Source organism: Amphibalanus amphitrite, unplaced genomic scaffold (genome assembly GCF_019059575.1).
Source record: "Amphibalanus amphitrite isolate SeventyFive unplaced genomic scaffold, NRLGWU_Aamphi_draft 000469F_arrow, whole genome shotgun sequence".
Lineage (NCBI taxonomy): Eukaryota > Metazoa > Arthropoda > Thecostraca > Balanomorpha > Balanidae > Amphibalanus > Amphibalanus amphitrite.
The window spans coordinates 137,600-160,537 of record NW_024881963.1 but is presented as its reverse complement, the minus strand read 5'-3'; the positions used below and the strand labels follow the sequence as shown (position 1 = coordinate 160,537).

At 48.6% G+C, this 22,938-nt stretch overlaps 1 protein-coding gene across 1 annotated transcript in view; it reads left to right on the top strand.

Moving 5' to 3' along the window:
- LOC122392101 (serine/arginine repetitive matrix protein 2-like) overlaps window positions 1-22,938 on the top strand; it is a 65,755-nt gene that overhangs the window by 8,049 nt on the left and 34,768 nt on the right. Inside the window, exon 2 of the mRNA XM_043386618.1 lies at window positions 18,328-18,400. Coding sequence (XP_043242553.1) covers window positions 18,385-18,400 — 16 coding nt within the window. The 5' untranslated portion in view covers window positions 18,328-18,384. The remainder of the gene's footprint in view (window positions 1-18,327; window positions 18,401-22,938) is intronic.

Below are 22,938 nucleotides of genomic sequence, written 5' to 3'. Positions count from 1 at the left end.
GGCAGTGGTTGAAGCTCGTGCTTCCACATCACTACAATTCGTTATACGCTCGGGTCTAAGCTTTCGCCCACTGTTGGCCATTCAGGTCAGCTCTCAAATATGCCGACACATGTGGAGAAACCGTCACATGGCGTCTAAGTGCTATTTCGTGGTGTTGGCGAGCGGACGGCGGCGGCGACGTGACAGCCGCGTTGGAAACGTAGCATGCGCGTCACGTTCGCCGGTTCCGCTGGTCGGAGGACTGGCCGGACGTGCGAGCGACTCGAGGTGACCGGACCGGATGGCTCCGCGCCGGTAAACGGCGAGCTGCCTGTCGGCATTGGGTTGATGCTTGAAGGTACCGACGTGAGTAACTCGTCGGTGAAGACTGACTGTCTGTGGTAAGTGTTGTCAGAGGAAAGTGTTAAGTTGTGGGAGATTACGGCGGTTTTCCGGAAATACTAGTGCGGTAAGCGGAACGTGATATTGGGTATGGCTAGGCGGCAAACCAGGTGTTACAACAAACGTTTGTGTAGTTATGCCTCTGGCAGACTGCACCGGATGTTATGTTGCACGATAGCGATATTCCTTCCATAGACTAATTTCAAGGAAAGCAGGCGTCGTAATCATGCCCGATAATGATTTTAGTCATAACCGATTCATGTTAAAGGCGTATTGCACTTTTAACGAAAGCCTTGCCGATATTTTTGGGATATGTGTTGAAAGGTGGAGCACAGGTGTTTTGGTCGTGAGTTTTAAATGCTTCTTCACATAATTTTCTTTGGGAGCCATTCCCAAAAACAGAACGGCATTCACCATCGCTGGCTGATAAAATCCGTGCGGGTCGCCCGATGAACCACCAGTCGTGTGGGTCGTCCGATGAACGCCAGTCGTGTGGGTCGCGCCGCGCCGGGTCGCGGCGGTGCGCCGAGCAGCCCTCCCACACCGTTTGCCAGTCTCAGTGGGCGAGCGAGCCGGTCCGGGACCGACGCCGCCCGGCTCGGTGTTTGCACGACAGACCTCGCTATGGCTAAACGGTGGGTCTTACGTGCCGCATCACGGCGCCCGGCCCGGGAGGTGGTGGGCTGTGGACCTCCCGCGTGGTGGGCCGTGCTCCGCGGGAGTTAGCACAATGGTTATGCTGTGCTTCGATGTGCTCCGGTGTGCTCTGTTGTAGCCTGGTGTGTTCCGATGTAGCCTGGTGTGCTCTGGTGCTACCTGGTATTCTCCGATGTGGAACTGGTGTTTTCTGGTGCGTCCTGCGATATGCTCTGGTGTGCTCTAGTATGCCCTTCCGATCTCGCATTTGCTATGGTAATTCAGCAGATATCGTGTGTGCTCCATCGTGCTCGCGCAGCATGTGACGATGCGTGTGCCTTGGTGAACCCGTGAAGCGCAGGTGCGCCTCTATTCATCCGTGAGCAGGTGTTGGTGCGTGCACTGCCGACCGCGAACAGGTCCTCCCACGGATGTCTGCGGCTCAGACCGCTGCCGAGCCGCGGTGGACTGTGGGAGGTAGCCAGGCCGGTATACCCACACAGACAGTCTCACTGCCCAGTGCTCATACCCGCTGGCCGCTACCACGGCGGGCGGTCGGTTGGCCCGACAGATGAATGGTTGGCTGGTCGGTTAGTCGGCTGGCTGTTGGAAAAGTTAATCAAAGTGCCGGATCAATCGACGATCGGTCGGCGTGCGGTCAGTCTTCGGTCGGTAGAATGGTCTTTTGGTCAGCGTCTTTGTTTCACCTTCCGGCTGCAAGTCACCCCTTTTCCTTGACTATCATTAGGCCGGAACCGGGCTGATACCTCTTCGAAATGTCATCTGCTGGTCCCTTGTCCACATGAGTCTTGCTGTGACCACTGACCATGTCGGTATGTCCATAAAGTTAGCGTCGTATTCGTATTCGGATTCAAATTCGAGTAATGATTTCGCTCAAAATTGGCATACAGATAGCCCATGGCACGCTGAGTTCGAAAATGGTGACCTTTTTTTCCTAGGTCAAACCGTTTGACCTTGAGAGGTCAAAATACTGCGTACCCTGTAGAATCTTTGTTTATGGTCCGATTTGAAAAATTCGACCACCAGTGTGTTGGTCTCATCCAGAAGCAGTAGGACATTCAAAAAAATCCGAGGTCAATGTCATAGGTCAAGGTCAAGGTCACTTTAAAAATCGCCGTACCCTATAAAATCTTCATTTTTGGAGCTATCGGGAAATTTCGGCCACCACTGTGTTCGTCTCATCGAGAAGCAGTAGCACATTCAAAGAAATCCGAGGTCAAGGTCATAGGTCAAGGTCAAGGTCACTTTAAACGTTAATTTTAGTCCCCGTACCCTGTAGAATCTTTGTTTATGGTCCGATTTAAAAATTTCGGCCACCACTGTGTTCGTCTCATCGAGAAGCAGTAGCACATTTGAAAAAATCCGAGGTCAAGGTCATAGGTCAAGGTCAAGGTCACTTTAAACGTTAATTTTAGTCCCCGTACCCTGTAGAATCTTTGTTTATGGTCCGATTTGAAAATTTCGGCCACCACTGTGTTCGTCTCATCGAGAAGCAGTAGCACATTCGAAAAAATCCGAGGTCAAGGTCATAGGTCAAGGTCAAGGTCACTTTAAACGTTAATTTTAGTCCCCGTACCCTGTAGAATCTTTGTTTATCGTCCGATCTGAAAATTTCGGCCACCACTGTGTTCGTCTCATCGAGAAGCAGTAGCACATTCGAAAAAATCCGAGGTGAAGGTCATAGGTCAAGGTCAAGGTCACTTTAAACGTTAATTTTAGTCCCCGTACCCTGTAGAATCTTTGTTTATGGTCCGATTTGAAAATTTCGGCCACCACTGTGTTCGTCTCATCAAGAAGCAGTAGCTCATTTGAAAAAATCCGAGGTCAAGGTCATAGGTCAAGGTCAAGGTCACTTTAAACGTTAATTTTAGTCCCCGTACCTTGTAGAATCTTTGTTTATGGTCCGATTTAAAAATTTCGGCCACCACTGTGTTCGTCTCATCGAGAAGCAGTAGCACATTCGAAAAAATCCGAGGTCAAGGTCATAGGTCAAGGTCAAGGTCACTTTAAACGTTAATTTTAGTCCCCGTACCCTGTAGAATCTTTGTTTATCGTCCGATCTGAAAATTTCGGCCACCACTGTGTTCGTCTCATCGAGAAGCAGTAGCACATTTGAAAAAATCCGAGGTCAAGGTCATAGGTCAAGGTCAAGGTCACTTTAAACGTTAATTTTAGTCCCCGTACCCTGTAGAATCTTTGTTTATGGTCCGATTTAAAAATTTCGGCCACCACTGTGTTCGTCTCATCGAGAGGCAGTAGCACATTTGAAAAAATCTGAGGTCAACGTCATAGGTCAAGGTCAAGGTCACTTTAAACGTTAATTTTAGTCCCCGTACCCTGTAGAATCTTTGTTTATCGTCCGATTTAAAAATTTCGGCCACCACTGTGTTCGTCTCATCGAGAAGCAGTAGTACATTCGAAAAAATCCGAGGTCAAGGTCATAGGTCAAGGTCAAGGTCACTTTAAACGTTAATTTTAGTCCCCGTACCCTGTAGAATCTTTGTTTATCGTCCGATCTGAAAATTTCGGCCACCACTGTGTTCGTCTCATCGTGAAGCAGCAGCACATTTGAAAAAATCCGAGGTCAAGGTCATAGGTCAAGGTCAAGGTCACTTTAAACGTTAATTTTAGTCCCCGTACCCTGTAGAATCTTTGTTTATGGTCCGATTTAAAAATTTCGGCCACCACTGTGTTCGTCTCATCGAGAAGCAGTAGCACATTTGAAAAAATCCGAGGTCAAGGTCATAGGTCAAGGTCAAGGTCACTTTAAACGTTAATTTTAGTCCCCGTACCCTGTAGAATCTTTGTTTATCGTCCGATCTGAAAATTTCGGCCACCACTGTGTTTGTCTCATCGAGAAGCAGTAGCACATTCGAAAAAATCCGAGGTCAATGTCATAGGTCAAGGTCAAGGTCACTTTAAACGTTAATTTTAGTCCCCGTACCCTGTAGAATCTTTGTTTATGGTCCGATTTGAAAATTTCGGCCACCACTGTGTTCGTCTCATCGAGAAGCAGTAGCACATTTGAAAAAATCCGAGGTCAATGTCATAGGTCAAGGTCAAGGTCACTTTAAACGTTAATTTTAGTCCCCGTACCCTGTAGAATCTTTGTTTATGGTCCGATTTGAAAATTTCGGCCACCACTGTGTTCGTCTCATCGAGAAGCAGTAGCACATTGGAAAAAATCCGAGGTCAAGGTCATAGGTCAAGGTCAAGGTCACTTTAAACGTTAATTTTAGTCCCCGTACCCTGTAGAATCTTTGTTTATGGTCCGATTTGAAAATTTCGGCCACCACTGTGTTCGTCTCATCGAGAAGCAGTAGCACATTTGAAAAAATCCGAGGTCAAGGTCATAGGTCAAGGTCAAAGTCACTTTAAACGTTAATTTTAGTCCCCGTACCCTGTAGAATCTTTGTTTATGGTCCGATTTAAAAATTTCGGCCACCGCTGTGTTCGTCTCATCGAGAAGCAGTAGCACATTTGAAAAAATCCGAGGTCAAGGTCATAGGTCAAGGTCAAGGTCACTTTAAACGTTAATTTTAGTCTCCGTACCCTGTAGAATCTTTGTTTATGGTCCGATTTGAAAATTTCGGCCACCACTGTGTTCGTCTCATCGAGAAGCAGTAGCACATTCGAAAAAATCCGAGGTCAAGGTCATAGGTCAAGGTCAAGGTCACTTTAAACGTTAAAATTGGGATTCAAATTCGAGTAATGATTTCGCTCAAAATTGGCATACAGATAGCCCATGGCACGCTGAGCTCGAAAATGGTCACCTTTTTTTCCTAGGTCAAACCGTTTGACCTTGAGAGGTCAAAATACTGCGTACCCTGTAGAATCTGTGTTTATGGTCTGATTTGAAAAATTCGACCACCAGTGTGTTCGTCTCATCGAGAAGCAGTAGTACATTTAAAAAAATCCGAGGTCAAGGTCATAGGTCAAGGTCAAGGTCACTTTAAAAATCGCCGTACCCTATAAAATCTTCATTTTTGGAGCTATCAGAAAATTTCGGCCACCACTGTGTTCGTCTCATCGAGAAGCAGTAGCACATTCGAAAAAATCCGAGGACCAGGTCATAGGTCAAGGTCAAGGTCACTTTGAACGTTAATTTTAGTCCCCGTACCCTGTAGAATCTTTGTTTATGGTCCGATTTCAAAATTTCGGCCACCACTGTGTTCGTCTCATCGAGAAGCAGTAGCACATTCGAAAAAATCCGAGGTCAAGGTCATAGGTCAAGGTCAAGGTCACTTTAAACTTTAATTTTAGTCCCCGTACCCTGTAGAATCTTTGTTTATGGTCCGATTTAAAAATTTCGGCCACCACTGTGTTCGTCTCATCGAGACGCAGTAGCACATTTGAAAAAATCCGAGGTCAAGGTCATAGGTCAAGGTCAAGGTCACTTTAAACGTTAATTTTAGTCCCCGTACCCTGTAGAATCTTTGTTTATGGTCCGATTAAAAAATTTCGGCCACCACTGTGTTCGTCTCATCGAGAAGCAGTAGCACATTCGAAAAAATCCGAGGTCAAGGTCATAGGTCAAGGTCAAGGTCACTTTAAACGTTAATTTTAGTCCCCGTACCCTGTAGAATCTTTGTTTATGGTCCGATTTAAAAATTTCGGCCACCACTGTGTTCGTCTCATCGAGAAGCAGTAGCACATTTGAAAAAATCCGAGGTCAAGGTCATAGGTCAAGGTCAAGGTCACTTTAAACGTTAATTTTAGTCCCCGTACCCTGTAGAATCTTTGTTTATCGTCCGATCTGAAAATTTCGGCCACCACTGTGTTTGTCTCATCGAGAAGCAGTAGCACATTTGAAAAAATCCGAGGTCAAGGTCATAGGTCAAGGTCAAGATCACTTTAAACGTTAATTTTAGTCCCCGTACCCTGTAGAATCTTTGTTTATGGTCCGATTTAAAAATTTCGGCCACCACTGTCTTCGTCTCATCGAGAAGCAGTAGCACATTTGAAAAAATCCGAGGTCAAGGTCATAGGTCAAGGTCAAGGTCACTTTAAACGTTAATTTTAGTCCCCGTACCCTGTAGAATCTTTGTTTATCGTCGGATCTGAAAATTTCCGCCACCACTGTGTTTGTCTCATCGAGAAGCAGTAGCACATTCGAAAAAATCCGAGGTCAAGGTCATAGGTCAAGGTCAAGGTCACTTTAAACGTTAATTTTAGTCCCCGTACCCTGTAGAATCTTTGTTTATGGTCCGATTTAAAAATTTCGGCCACCACTGTGTTCGTCTCATCGAGAATCAGTAGCACATTCGAAAAAATCCGAGGTCAAGGTCATAGGTCAAGGTCAAGGTCACTTTAAACGTTAATTTTAGTCCCCGTACCCTGTAGAATCTTTGTTTATCGTCCGATCTGAAAATTTCGGCCACCACTGTGTTCGTCTCATCGAGAAGCAGTAGCACATTCGAAAAAATCCGAGGACAACGTCATAGGTCAAGGTCAAGGTCACTTTAAACGTTAATTTTAGTCCCCGTACCCTGTAGAATCTTTGTTTATGGTCTGATTTGAAAATTTCGGCCACCACTGTGTTCGTCTCATCGAGAAGCAGTAGCACATTCGAAAAAATCCGAGGTCAAGGTCATAGGTCAAGGTCAAGGTCACTTTAAACGTTAATTTTAGTCCCCGTACCCTGTAGAATCTTTGTTTATGGTCCGATTTGAAAATTTCGGCCACCACTGTGTTCGTCTCATCGAGAAGCAGTAGCACATTCGAAAAAATCCGAGGTCAAGGTCATAGGTCAAGGTCAAGGTCACTTTAAACGTTAATTTTAGTCCCCGTACCCTGTAGAATCTTTGTTTATCGTCCGATCTGAAAATTTCGGCCACCACTGTGTTCGTCTCATCGTGAAGCAGTAGCACATTTGAAAAAATCCGAGGTCAAGGTCATAGGTCAAGGTCAAGGTCACTTTAAACGTTAATTTTAGTCCCCGTACCCTGTAGAATCTTTGTTTATGGTCCGATTTAAAAATTTCGTCCACCACTGTGTTCGTCTCATCGAGAAGCAGTAGCACATTTGAAAAAATCCGAGGTCAAGGTCATAGGTCAAGGTCAAGGTCACTTTAAACGTTAATTTTAGTCCCCGTACCCTGTAGAATCTTTGTTTATCGTCCGATCTGAAAATTTCGGCCACCACTGTGTTCGTCTCATCGAGAAGCAGTAGCACATTCGAAAAATTCCGAGGTCAAGGTCATAGGTCAAGGTCAAGGTCACTTTAAACGTTAATTTTAGTCCCCGTACCCTGTAGAATCTTTGTTTATGGTCCGATTTGAAAATTTCGGCCACCACTGTGTTCGTCTCATCGAGAAGCAGTAGCACATTTGAAAAAATCCGAGGTCAAGGTCATAGGTCAAGGTCACTTTAAACGTTAATTTTAGTCCCCGTACCCTGTAGAATCTTTGTTTATGGTCCGATTTGAAAATTTCGGCCACCACTGTGTTCGTCTCATCGAGAAGCAGTAGCACATTTGAAAAAATCCGAGGTCAAGGTCATAGGTCAAGGTCAAAGTCACTTTAAACGTTAATTTTAGTCCCCGTACCCTGTAGAATCTTTGTTTATGGTCCGATTTAAAAATTTCGGCCACCACTGTGTTCGTCTCATCGAGAAGCAGTAGCACATTTGAAAAAATCCGAGGTCAAGGTCATAGGTCAAGGTCAAGGTCACTTTAAACGTTAATTTTAGTCCCCGTACCCTGTAGAATCTTTGTTTATGGTCCGATTTGAAAATTTCGGCCACCACTGTGTTCGTTTCATCGAGAAGCAGTAGCACATTCGAAAAAATCCGAGGTCAAGGTCATAGGTCAAGGTCAAGGTCACTTTAAACGTTAAAATTCGGATTCAAATTCGAGTAATGATTTCGCTCAAAATTGGCATACAGATAGCCCATGGCACGCTGAGTTCGAAAATGGTCACCTTTTTTTCCTAGGTCAAACCGTTTGACCTTGAGAGGTCAAAATACTGCGTACCCTGTAGAATCTTTGTTTATGGTCCGATTTGAAAAATTCGACCACTAGTGTGTTCGTCTCATCGAGAAGCAGTAGCACATTTAAAAAAAATCCGAGGTCAAGGTCATAGGTCAAGGTCAAGGTCACTTTAAAAATCGCCGTACCCTATAAAATCTTCATTTTTGGAGCTATCGGAAAATTTCGGCCACCACTGTGTTCGTCTCATTGAGAAGCAGTAGCACATTCGAAAAAATTCGAGGACAAGGTCATAGGTCAAGGTCAAGGTCACTTTAAACGTTAATTTTAGTCCCCGTACCCTGTAGAATCTTTGTTTATGGTCTGATTTGAAAATTTCGGCCACCACTGTGTTCGTCTCATCGAGAAGCAGTAGCACATTCGAAAAAAAATCCGAGGTCAAGGTCATAGGTCAAGGTCAAGGTCACTTTAAACTTTAATTTTAGTCCCCGTACCCTGTAGAATCTTTGTTTATGGTCCGAGTTAAAAATTTCGGCCACCACTGTGTTCGTCTCATCGAGACGCAGTAGCACATTCGAAAAAATCCGAGGTCAAGGTCATAGGTCAAGGTCAAGGTCACTTTAAACGTTAATTTTAGTCCCCGTACCCTGTAGAATCTTTGTTTATGGTCCGATTAAAAAATTTCGGCCACCACTGTGTTCGTCTCATCGAGAAGCAGTAGCACATTCGAAAAAATCCGAGGTCAAGGTCATAGGTCAAGGTCAAGGTCACTTTAAACGTTAATTTTAGTCCCCGTACCTATGACCTTGACCTTGACCTCGGATTTTTTCAAATGTGCTACTGCTTCTCGATGAGACGAACACAGTGGTGGCCGAAATTTTTAAATGGGACCATAAACAAAGATTCTACAGGGTACGGGGTCTAAAATTAACGTTTAAAGTGACCTTGACCTTGACCTATGACCTTGACCTCGGATTTTTTTTCAAATGTGCTACTGCTTCTCGATGAGACGAACACAGTTTTGGCCGAAATTTTCAAATCGGACCATAAACAAAGATTCTACAGGGTACGGGGACTAAAATTAACGTTTAAAGTGACCTTGACCTTGACCTATGACTTTGACCTCGGATTTTTTCGAATGTGCTACTGCTTCTCGATGAGACGAACACAGTGGTGGCCGAAATTTTTAAATCGGACCATAAACAAAGATTCTACAGGGTACGGGGACTAAAATTAACGTTTAAAGTGACCTTAACCTTGACCTATGACCTTGACCTCGGATTTTTTCGAATGTGCTACTGCTTCTCGATGAGACGAACACAGTGGTGGCCGAAATTTTTTAATCGGACCATAAACAAAGATTCTACAGGGTACGGGGACTAAAATTAACGTTTAAAGTGACCTTGACCTTGACCTATGACCTTGACCTCTGATTTTTTCAAATGTGCTACTGCTTCTCGATGAAACGATGGTGGCCGAAATTTTCAAATCGGACCATAAACAAAGATTCTACAGGGTACGGGGACTAAAATTAACGTTTAAAGTGACCTTGACCTTGACCTATGACCTTGACCTTGGATTTTTTCAAATGTGCTACTGCTTCTCGATGAGACGAACACAGTGGTGGCCGAAATTTTCAAATCGGACCATAAACAAAGATTCTACAGGGTACGGGGACTAAAATTAACGTTTAAAGTGACCTTGACCTTGACCTATGACCTTGACCTCGGATTTTTTCGAATGTGCTACTGCTTCTCGATGAGACGAACACAGTGATGGCCGAAATTTTCCGATAGCTCCAAAAATGAAGATTTTATAGGGTACGGGGACTAAAATTAACGTTTAAAGTGACCTTGACCTTGACCTATGACTTTGACCTCGGATTTTTTCGAATGTGCTACTGCTTCTCGATGAGACGAACACAGTGGTGGCCGAAATTTTTAAATCGGACCATAAACAAAGATTCTACAGGGTACGGGGACTAAAATTAACGTTTAAAGTGACCTTGACCTTGACCTATGACCTTGACCTCAGATTTTTTCGAATGTGCTACTGCTTCTCGATGAGACGAACACAGTGGTGGCCGAAATTTTCAAATCGGACCATAAACAAAGATTCTACAGGGTACGGGGACTAAAATTAACGTTTAAAGTGACCTTGACCTTGACCTATGACCTTGACCTCGGATTTTTTCAAATGTGCTACTGCTTCTCGATGAGACGAACACAGTGGTGGCCGAAATTTTCAAATCGGACCATAAACAAAGATTCTACAGGGTACGGCGACTAAAATTAACGTTTAAAGTGACCTTGACCTTGACCTATGACCTTGACCTCGGATTTTTTTCGAATGTGCTACTGCTTCTCGATGAGACGAACACAGTGGTGGCCGAAATTTTCAAATCGGACCATAAACAAAGATTCTACAGGGTACGGGGACTAAAATTAACGTTTAAAGTGACCTTGACCTATGACCTTGACCTCGGATTTTTTCGAATGTGCTACTGCTTCTCGATGAGACAAACACAGTGGTGGCCGAAATGTTTAAATCGGACCATAAACAAAGATTCTACAGGGTACGGGGACTAAAATTAACGTTTAAAGCAGGGCTGCGGAGTCGGAGTCGGAGTCGGAGTCGGAGTCGGTCGGAGTCGACAGTTGTGACCGGAGTCGGAGTCGGAGTCGGAGTCGATTTTAGAAACCCGAGCCGGAGTCGGAGCCGGAGTCACCGAAAATCTGTCGACTCCGCATCCCTGCTAGGTCTGCGGAGTCGGAGTCGGGAGTTGGAGTCGGTCGGAGTCGACAATTCTGCCCGGAGTCGGAGTCGGAGTCGGAGCTGGTTTTTGAAAGCCGGAGTCGGAGTCGGAGTCGGAGTCGCCGAAAATCCATCGACTCCGCAGCCCTGGTTTAAAGTGACCTTGACCTTGACCTATGACCTTGACCTCGGATTTTTTCGAATGTGCTACTGCTTCTCGATGAGACGAACACAGTGGTGGCCGAAATGTTCAAATCGGACCATAAACAAAGATTCTACAGGGTACGGGGACTAAAATTAACGTTTAAAGTGACCTTGACCTTGACCTATGACCTTGACCTCGGATTTTTTTTTTTCAAATGTGCTGCTGCTTCTCGTTGAGACGAACACAGTGGTGGCCGAAATTTTCAAATCGGACCATAAACAAAGATTCTACAGGGTACGGGGACTAAAATTAACATTTAAAGTGACTTTGACCTTGACCTATGACCTTGACCTCGGATTTTTTCAAATGTGCTACTGCTTCTTGATGAGACGAACACAGTGGTGGCCGAAATTTTCAGATCGGACGATAAACAAAGATTCTACAGGGTACGGGGACTAAAATTAACGTTTAAAGTGACCTTGACCTTGACCTATGACCTTGACCTCGGATTTTTTCAAATGTGCTACTGCTTCTCGATGAGACGAACACAGTGGTGGCCGAAATTTTTAAATCGGACCATAAACAAAGATTCTACAGGGTACGGGGACTAAAATTAACGTTTAAAGTGACCTTGACCTTGACCTATGACCTTGACCTCGGATTTTTTCGAATGTGCTACTGCTTCTCGATGAGACGAACACAGTGGTGGCCGAAATTTTCAAATCGGACCATAAACAAAGATTCTACAGGGTACGGGGACTAAAATTAACGTTTAAAGTGACCTTGACCTTGACCTATGACCTTGACCTCGGATTTTTTCGAATGTGCTACTGCTTCTCGATGAGACGAACACAGTGGTGGCCGAAATTTTTAAATCGGACCATAAACAAAGATTCTACAGGGTACGGGGACTAAAATTAACGTTTAAAGTGACCTTGACCTTGACCTATGACCTTGACCTCGGATTTCTTCGAATGTGCTACTGCTTCTCGATGAGACGAACACAGTGGTGGCCGAAATTTTCCGATAGCTCCAAAAATGAAGATTTTATAGGGTACGGCGATTTTTAAAGTGACCTTAACCTTGACCTATGACCTTGACCTCGGATTTTTTTGAATGTGCTACTGCTTCTGGATGAGACCAACACACTGGTGGTCGAATTTTTCAAATCAGACCATAAACAAAGATTCTACAGGGTACGCAGTATTTTGACCTCTCAAGGTCAAACGGTTTGACCTAGGAAAAAAAGGTCACCATTTTCGAACTCAGCGTGCCATGGGCTATCTGTATGCCAATTTTGAGCGAAATCATTACTCGAATTTGAATCCGAATACGAATACGACGCTAACTTTATGGACATCATGTCGGTGACCTGTCTCGGCCTAATCTCGGTCTTACTAAGGTTTCTCTGTATTCTCTCCACCTGCCATGGCTTGCCTTGGGTTGACGCCTGACTCTAGCCCAAGTATTACCATGACGTATGGCCGGCTGGGTCAGTGTTTAGGCGCAGACCAGCTGTCGACGAGAGGGCAGCCTCGATGATTTGGCACGGATCGACGGCCATCATCGACAGTGTTTGGCACGGATGTTATGATAGGGATCTATTTTTGATGCCCTAATACGATTAATTGCTATCAACTCTGTGACTAATCTTGATGTAAACTATACAATTCGGTGCTATTATACTGAGGAGCACGCATTGCTCGTCGAAATCTGTTCGATATTATCATGGACCGCATTGAATTGTTAACTACATACCTTAGATAGGGCAAATACCGAGTAGTAATTGATTCCATCAAGCGTCAATTATTTGACTATCATCGATCACACATGTCAAACAACTTCAAACCACATCTAGAAGTTCAGAGCAGACACTGAATGACGTTTGGAGAGTGAAATCTGGCCGTGGGAGTGTGAAGCTGTCAACTGCCTTGCTCTGCAATAAAACCAGCATTTAGATGCGCTGATTGCTGGGAACAGAACATATAATGTATTGTTTCCGGGCCCTGGGCACAGTTTGAGACGGCTTATGTTGCGGCTAACGCTACCAAATCTCACAGAGACACGTGCCTGGGTCTCGACACGTGGAAATGAAAACACACGTGAGGTCCGCATGCACGATCATGTCGGCGCACTCCGTGCGGGGAATTTTCTGCAGAAGTCTGAGCGATAAAACTGCTCGTTCCTGAAGCTGAGCTACCAGGAATGGTATCCTCAGTTGAGTGTTCAGAGGTGGTGTTCCTAAAAACATTGCGAGTGTTTTTATGAAATGTGCCTGCTTGCGATCTTACGGCACTTTTGCTGGTGTGTTTTATACTTAATAAAAGGTATTCCAAATATTCCATTTTTTAAATAAAAGGTGTTTTCCGCTACAAGATATCGTACCATACCTACCGAAATGCCGTTTTCCTGCTATGGCTGACATGAGCCGATCTCATGTTCCAACGAAAAGTGCATGCAAGCGATCTCGTGGCGGTATTTGAACGTAAACAGGCGCTGTTTTTACATGGCTCGACCTCAAAACGAAGCTGGCTTTCAGAACCAATGTTTGCTTTGGACGGACATGGCGACAGACAGCTGGGTCCCTCCCAGCGCCATCCCCCATCCCCTATCTCCACCAACGTCACCGCGCTGCCGCTATCCACCACTAACACCACCACCACCACCGGCACAGCCACCATCAACCACAGTCACCATCGCTTCCCCATCGAGCACGATCCGTCTGTGAGCCTGTATCAGCATTGAAGACGTTCGGTGCCGAGAACAAACATGCCGCAGTATTTATCACACGGTACTCTGAGGCCTCCCGAGCGTGGATCTACGGAGCTCCGAGCGGTGATCTTGTGAGCTCGGAGCGGCGATCTTGTGAGCTCGGAGCGGCGATCTTGTGAGCTCGGAGCGGCGGCCAGAGCCGGTTCTCTCCCGCCGCAAATGGCGCTGAGCTGTGGTTTAGTACCTTGCTGCCGGGCCGGTAGGTAGGCACATCTGAAGCTGGGCTGACGAACCTGACAAGGTCGCACCGGCAGATATCGTCAGCAGGGCTCACAGCTCAAGGCTGCTAGCTGGGGGTTGAACCGTGAGTTTAGCCTGGTATCCTCTGTTGAGAGACCACTCTTCAGCCTTTCGCCTGGTGACCACTCTTGTTTTGGCTCCAGCAATTGCACTTCATTATCAATCGTGATGACTTAGGAAATCGCTCTTCGAGGCCGATGGACCATTAAACATCCATTTACAGACTGTCCATCGTTTAATTCCCGAGCGCGGATCTCCGACCGTCAGCCGAAGCTGACCGCAGACCACCAGCTGAGACCACTCGCAGGTCATTTCCGCCGGCTTTGGCGTTTAGTGACGCCGCCACCGCCGACCCAGTGATCTGTGACGGACATGGTGATCAGGCGTCACGTTACGTGCAGCGGTCGGCCGAGCGTGACGCGCCGGACGTCACGTGCGGCGCGCGGGCCGGTCGTGACGGCTCTGAGCGCGTGACGGGACGGGGTGGATGGAGGGGGTGGAAGGGTGTGGTGGGCGGTGAACTGTGGGTGGTGGACACCTGAACAGAGGACGTCTGGACGAGGACGGTGGAAGGGTGTGGTGGACGGTGGATGCTGAACGGTGGTCGGTGGACGGTGGTCGGTGGACGGTATGACGGTGGACGGTGGACGGTGGACGGTGGACGGTGGACGGTGGAAGGGTGTGGTGGACGGTGGATGCTGAACGGTGGTCGGTGGACGGTGGACGGCGGACGGTGGATGATTGGTGGACGGTGGATGGTGGACGGTGGACGGTGGACGGTATGACGGTGGACGGTGGACGGTGGACGGTATGACGGTGGACGGTGGACGGTGGACAGTGCATGTGTATGTGACGATTGAGATGGTCATCCACAGTTGAACATTATAACACAACAGAGGAATCGGACAACGAAGATAATGGTTGACAATGCGTTGAATTACGAGCCAGCTAAAAGCCCGTTCTGTAAACTCTTCCAAGGTCACACTCTGCGTAGTAAAATCGAGCATCCTTGTAATCACGCGTTGCGTCGATCATATCAGTTACGAGCGCTCGTACGCTCTCTAATAAAGATCAGGAACACCACAAACCTTTCGCTCTCGTTGTAAAGACCTGATTAGCATCCAAGCCACGCCAGTCGGACAATCATTAGTGGACTGCTCGGTCAGTGATAACAGGCCGACCGCGCGGCGGTGGTCCTCGCGATAGGACGTCCTTGGTAACCACGCAGCGACCTCCGCCTCAGCGGTGAACCGGTTACCATTGGACCAACCAGGGTCACTTGGCGTCAGTAACGCTGGACTGCAGGGTCAGCAGGCAGGACTGCCGGGGTAGCGGCAGAACCCACTAGCGCGCTGTTGTCCGAGTGGTCGATCCCCACGCCTGTTGGTCTGTTCGTCTGCTTAACAGTATGCCTTTAAGGTCTTTTCACACATACTTGGTAAATGTTTATCGTAGGTATCATCTGCCAGTTTGGTGTTTTGTTTTCTTTCCTAGTTTGCTGACTCGTTTCACAATTAGATTGCCCCCTGACCCTCTGTTGGCTCATTCCACCATGGGCGGGCAGCTCAATAACCAACTTGTTTGTCCCATTGTTTGCCAGTCTGTCTTCAAACCCGTGTCTAAGTCTGCATTTCTGGCCGGCCCGACTGCCACACTGTCCGTCCGTCTGTCGTCCGTGAGCACCCGTATGTCCGGCCAGGAAGGGGCGCCAGACACAACCCGTCACAGCCAACAGGACATATTTTAACACATTTTTACTGCGTCCCAAAGTTGAGCAGAGGGCACGTGCTACGACTAAGGGCACAGGGCAATGAACAGAGTAGGGCACTGAGGAGGGCAGAAAGTAGGGCACGGCAGGTTACAGGGCATGGCACAGGACATTTTAGAGGGAAGGGTACAGGTCAGGGCACACAGCAGGGCACAGGTTAGGGAACCGGACAGGGCACAGGGCAGGGACGCAGTGGGTCAAATCAGCAGGGGCTACATCGCAAGGCGAGGGGGCTGCGTCCCAGAATGGGACGCAGTAAGTGCCTTAAAATATGCCCTGCCAGCCAAGCCATTGTTCTCCCCTCCCCTGGGCAAGCGATGTCGGCTTCTGGACGTTGAACTTTACGCTGGATGTGCTCCGATCTGCCCTAGGGTCACGCCTAGAGCAGGATGGCATGCAATCTCCGGCTGGAAGGTGGGTGGTGGGGGAGGAATGTTCAGAGTATGATGGAGAAATGTTGGAAGAGCCAGGAGACGCGTCTTCATTGCATGACATTCATTATTCATAGATAAAGAGGTGGCATGGCTGTCGCGTATTTCCTAAAGCGACATCCAGGCCTCGGCTGGTGGTGCAATTGCACTGCAGGGTATACCTACCTGCACCATAGGTTACATTACATTCATTCCACTGCACATTGCATAGACCATGGATGCTTGTGGGTAGACACCACGTCGGTTCGCAGTGCAAGTCTATGTGGTGCTCTCTCACTAGTTGTGTCCAGTATAACGGCCAATGTCCGTTTGTTGGTTGTTACTTGGCCCAGCCTTGGGGCGAGGTATGGTGAAGAATACAGATCGCTCCGCTAATCTAATCAGTATTCGGGCAGCGACGCGGCTGGCACCGTTCTCCGTACAGCGCTAATCACTGTGACTGTTTCCAAATTGCTCAGTGCTGCCAATTGCGCTGCTGCCTTCTGTTCTACAATGCCGGCCATCTGCCGGCTATTACTCGTTCATCGTCCGTCTCATCAGAGGCCAAGGCACCCTTTGGTCAGCCTACGTCATCCCTTCCAGCGTGACGTCATCATCGTGACGTGACGTCATCTACCAGACGTCATCCGTCTGCAGGGGCGATTATTAAAGCAGCGGGGGCAGCGGTTATTCTGACGGATGCTGATCGGATTCAGGTGATAGGTAAACACATTCCGCGGCGTACGCCCTTCGGCGGTGAATCCAATGCGTTCCTCTGGCTGCGATGTCACGTCCCTCTCTCGGCGCAGGACGCGCACAGCCGTTCCCGATCCGAGAGATGTCGGATATTTTGCAGAGTGGCAACTAAGGTTGGTATGCACCTCGCCTGCATGAGGACAGGTCAGCTACGTTTTGAGAAGCTCTGGTACGATTGGGATCCGGCAATGATGGACATTGGACAGCAGTGCTTCCTGAACACACAATCTAACCTGCTGAACTGGCTCCGTAGTCTGCAGCCGCGTCGGTTCAGGCAGGCGCTGACCTTTGACCCTGCAGGATGACCCCGACTCGGGCGTCGGTCCTCTTTCTCTCCCCACTCTCTCCAAGCTCGCTCGTCATGTGCAGCAGGCAGCCCGCGGCGTCGGCGGCCGAGGGGGTGAGGAGCTGCCAGCTGGGGAGCAGTGGGGGGGGGGGGGATCGTCACGTGCGACGCCCTCAGTGGGCGTGTCTCGCGGCTCCGCTGCGCCCAGCCCTGATGGCGCTGGGATAGTGGAGATTGCCAGGAGCTGTGCGCCGGTGTTTGTGCTGTCGGAGAGAGAAAGAAGACTTATGAAAAACAGAGTGGTCGGCTGGATGGGAATTATGGCACCTGTTTTGCATTTTATTACTGAATCATTGTTCTGGATTGTGCGGTGCATCATCGAAGGTCTGCTATGAAGATGGGTTACGAAGAATTCGGACGTTGCGATGGAATTTGGGCATAAAAAGATCAGAGTTGGGGAGTTGTTGTATGCTGGAGATTTGTTACATGCTGATAAAAGTTTTGTACCCTGAGCATTCTCAAGATTTCCAACTCAAATCGTCAGCAGAGTCCAGCAAGTCCACAGCTGAGCGACGCTCCCACTGTTCTGTGACGTCATCGGTGACTGGTCCCCGCCACCGATGACGTCACGGCCGGGGAGAGGCTCACGCATAGCTCTGCCACGCGCCGGCCCGAAGGCTGACTGGCGCCGAGATATAAGGGCGACTCCACCCACGGCGCCGCCCCCGACCCCGCCGCCGCCGCCGCCGCCCCCGCCCAAATTGGCGGCCGGTTCCGGTCGCAGCAGCCCACACCCCGAGCCGCTCATTGTCCGACAGCTACACAACCACAGCTGTGGATGTGGTCTATGTCTGACGGACAACATTCTGTCCGACTTTATCGGCAATGCTAGAACCCAGGCGGTGCTGCTGTCACTGATTCAATAGCGTGAGTTAGCTTATCAAATCAGTGCACTGAGAAAAATCAACATTTTCACAACCGGGACGCCGCCTGCCAACCGCAGTCCGCGTGAGACGCGTCAGGTGGGGTTCCTCCGTGCCGCAGCGCGTGTCATCTCCTGCTGTATTTACTCAACACCTTCCCGCTGTGACGTCAGAGACGCACGGTCCGCCGCGACCCAGCCGGTCGGTCCAGGCGGCCGCGTTTCGCAAACGGTGCCGCACAGTCTCGGGCCGGTGCAGTCGTTCACGCAGTGAGTCGTTGACCGGTGTCTTTTCTGTGTGTTCTTCAGGTGTCTGCGGGCGTGCAGGCCGTCTAGAAGTGCCTGTAAGGCGGACGGGACCTCACGATGAACGGCAAACAAGGTATGTTGACTCTGCGACAATCTTATCCACCGCGGCCGTCGTCGCCGTCGTTCGGCGTCTCATGCGGGCGCCGTCGGCCGTGTGTGAACCGTGTGTGAAGTGGGCGAGGCCGCCGACGGGCCTCGCCTCGTCTGTTTGTACGGACATGTTTGTGTAGGCGGACGGCCGATAGACGGCATGCGGCTGTATTTACCAGAGTTCCTTCATAGTTCGACTTCCACGTGTCGGGCTGGAGCTCAATCCCGGATAACGACATATTTTATAAAAAAAGAAAATTGGGGTAGGTGAAATTTTTTAAAAACAATGAACGTATTTTTCAACCACCGGTTTTTTGTTATTGTTGAATGGCGACAGACATATGCATAATGACATGCCGAAATGTTCCGTCATCATTGCCTTACATTTGTAAGAATCGTTTACTCTAAATCCTGCGCTTTTCTGTGCAGAGTTTCTGCGTCCCGAGTCCCCGCTGCTGCCCTGCGGTGCAGTCTACCTTCAGGCGTTTTGGGTGCTGCCATCTATGTGCAGCAAGCAAAATGATATTGGCTGGCATTGCTATTCGGCTCATTTTATTACTAAATGTTATATGTACTTTAAACCTTCATTACCTATGTCACACCTCTTGTTTTTTTATAGATATATTTGCTTTTGCTCCGGTTTCCTATTTCTGCTTTTGTCCGGCGGCAACAAGCGAATCCGTTTGGAACTCGTCTGTAGCAGAAGTAGTCTCCTTCACTGGGCCCTCAGCTCTATGCCCTCACTTCGTCCCGGACCACGGTGGTTGGACTGGAGACAGAGTGCAAACACCAGCCAAGGCTAGCTTCGGTACACCGAAATACAAAACCAGCCTTGCTCAGCACACTGCTGAACGAACCGGCGCTTTTTAGCAAGCCCTACACTACATGTCCATTAAAACCGTTCTTGCTCGTAACAATATCAAGAAGTTGTTTAGCGTGTATGTTGTTGTGGAAAAATTGACATTGTTCAACTGTAGCCTCTATGTTTAGCTTACCTAGAAAACTCAGATGATTTTATTTGATACATATGCCCTCTAATTACCACTATCTTTTATAGCTCATCGATGATGTCAATCAGCCTCTGGCCGCTGTGCCTAATATCGAGAGTGACCCACGCACAAATTACCATAAACATGAAGAGGTTTTGAATAAAGCAATTTTAGATTGACACTCTGCCAATCAGAATTTAGGGATTAGTCGAGATAAACCACAACACTTAGTCCGTTATTCATACGTGAATGATTGGTGTCGAAACCTGTTCTGTTAATCACGGCTAAACACAGCACTCTAAAATGGAAGTTGTGGTATTGTACAATTTCCTTAGTAGAGCCTTCAATTTGCATTTATTCTTTCCATTCTAGGAATGACTCAAACATACTCATACTCATACTCATACTCATATATTTCGGTTACATCCAAGAAATTGGGTTTTCAGTAAACCACGTCATACATTCAGTAGTTCAAAACTCATACCTATACATACAGGACAGATTCTATAGAGGTTAAAACACACCACACATGATAAACTAACTGACCACATTGACCTAGCGCAGCCGGATTAAACATGCCGTTTCTTAACCTTTTTACGGAACGCCGCCAGACCGGTGCAGCTTCGAACAGGCGCAGGCAACTCATTCCATGAACGAGTTGCGCGACAGATGAATGAGCGCCGGGCAAGCTCAGTTCGCACGCGCGGGACATGAAGCTGACCGTCACTGGTTGCCCTAGTGCTGCGGCTCGACACCGCAGTACGGTGGACGATGCGGCTGCGGATCGAATCAGGGGTTTGCGAGTCATGCATCAGTTTAAATATAACATGCAGATCATGCTCACGCAGTAGCTCCTGTACAGCAGGCCATCCCAGTTCCTTGCGGGACGCTGTCACACGGTCGCAACGCCTGAGGTTCGTTACGATTCTGACACAGAAGTTTATGCATTTCTGCAGTCTCCTGAGCTGTGTGACTGTGCAACCGCCCCATACAGACATGCAGTACGTTATTAGCGGGAAGACTAGCGCTTCAATCAGGAGCTCACGGGTCTCGCGCGGCACGCGGTGTCGAATCCTTGACAGACCGATCAGTACACTATAGCACCGGCGCAGAATGTATGATATGTGTTTGTCCCATGTCATGGCGTCGTCCACGGCGACGCCCAGCACCCTCACCGACTGTACCGGGAAAATTTGAGAGTTTCCAAAATGGATATGGAAGCCAGTTTCGGTTTTCAATCGTTGCGATTTTACCATGATCATCTCAGTTTTAGAGGGGTTGATTTTTAATCTGTTCTGGGTAAACCATTTTAGAGCAGCAGACATGCTGGTTTCCAAACGTATTTTCATCTCAGAGAGGTTGTTCGGTAAGTCAGAGTGGAGGAACTGGGCGTCGTCCGCATACATAACGATTTTCTCTGCAGGTACATGTTGTGGCAAATCGTTGGTAAATACCAAAAATAGGACCGGGCCCAGGATCGAACCCTGGACCACACCGTGTGACACGCTCTCAACACTGGGGCCTCCCCGAACAGACTGGGTCCTGCCACTGAGCCACGCACGAAACCAGCGCTCCTCAATGCCGTACCAGCCCAGCTTCTCCAGGAGGCGGCCGTGCTCGACACTGTCGAAGGCTTTAGAAGTGTCGGCTGTGACTAGTGACGTCACACGCCCGGCGTCTACGTTGTCTGTGAGGTACGTGACAGTGTCGAGCAGGGCCGCCTCGGTGGATAGGCCGGGCCGGAAACCGTACTGCTGGGGACACAGCAAGTGATGACTTAATAGGTAGTCCATGAGTTGTGTGCAGACAACACGTTCGCAAAGCTTGGAAACAACAGGTAGAATCGAGATAGGTCTGTAATTGCTAGGGTCACACGCATCACCGCCTTTATGTAATGGTACAACAGTAGCGGTTTGCCAGGCGGGCGGCAGTTCACAGCGAGAGATAGCGCTGTTAATCACATGCAGAATATGCGGCCCTACCACGCTAAAAGTCAGTCGGATCATAGAGATCGTAATGCCGTCCGTCCCGCACGCCTTGGACGTCCCCATACGCTGGAGAGCAGCGGACAGCTCGGGCAGAGTGGCCGGGCGCGGTCTGAAGGCTCCGCTGGAGACTCGCGGCGGGCGGGGGTGCAGCGTCTCCCCGGTGTCCAGCGCCGCCAGGCCGTCCGCCACGCTGGGGCCGATGGTGGAGAAGTAGCTGTTGAGGCGGTCGAACCAAGCCGCTGGACGGCCTGATGACCCATCAGGTCTCGGTTCTGGTTTCTTGGATGAAATAAGAAACCGACGGATGTCGCGCCAGGTGGTGGACTTTGAGCGGCGGAATGATGACAGGAAATACTCCGAGCACGCATGGTGTTGAGCCGTCTTGACTGCGTTGCGACAGCGACGAAATTCCTGCTCAGTCTCCTCGCACGGTGTCCGTTCCTTATCCTCCCGAGCCCTGTCACGTGCTTCCATTGCCTCTTTCACATCTTCATCATACATCCACGGTTGAGACTTGTGTCGCAGCTTGACCTCCTTCAGCGGCAAGTGCCGGTCAATGATCGGGTCCCACACCGCTCTCCAGGCCGACCACTTGTCAGTGGCGCTGGTTGCGCCGTACACAGCTGACCAATCAGCGACGAGCAGGTCCAGACAGAGCGCGTCTTGGCTCAGGTTGCGCGTGGAGCGCACGGTGACTGTGGTGGGCTGGCGGCGCGTCTTCACGCCGCTGATCGAGACGGTGATAAGATCATGGTCGCTGATGTTGCATGGTGTTACATCAGCAGCCGTGGCGAGGTCAGGGTGACTAGTAATGATGTGGTCGATTAGAGTTGAAGTCACTCCAGGACGAGTGGGCGAGGTTATGAGCTGGCTGAGAGACAGACTATCCAGCAGCTCCTTGTACGCTCTCACTCCCGGCTTGGATGGCTGCATGATGGAGTTTATATGAACTTTATATTTTTTATGAAATCTACGTATTTTATGACTTACACACTCACAGTGCACTCCTGCTTCTTGGATGTCAAGCGTCATCAGGCGTCGATTCAAATCCATCGTTATCGAGACAAAACACCCATAGAATGTCGGAAGTATTAACGGTATTGACATGCCCTTTCATTTATCCTCTAAGACACATATACCTATCTAGGATTGTTTCTGCAAATGAATGGACCACACGCGGCTGAGCGGATGTCACCTCAATTGACCCGGGAAGTCACAGCAGCTGTGCTGACTCTGGATGTGACTACTGATATACGCCACACTGCTGCTCTGTCCATCAGAGGAGAGAACGAGACGAGACAGCGCCCACCTGTCCCGGCCAGCTGCCGCATCTCTCTCTCTCTCTCTCTCTCTCTCTCTCTCTCTCTCTCTCTCTCTCTCTCTCTCGCTCTCTCTCTCTCTCTCTCTCCCTCTCCCTCCCTCCCTCCCTCTTCATACACCTGCAATGCTCTTATCTTGCACATACATGTATGTCTAAATGACCTCTCTGGAAGTTAGGGTCTGATCATCATTTGGCCGTAGATGAATAAGAATATTTCGTCTAC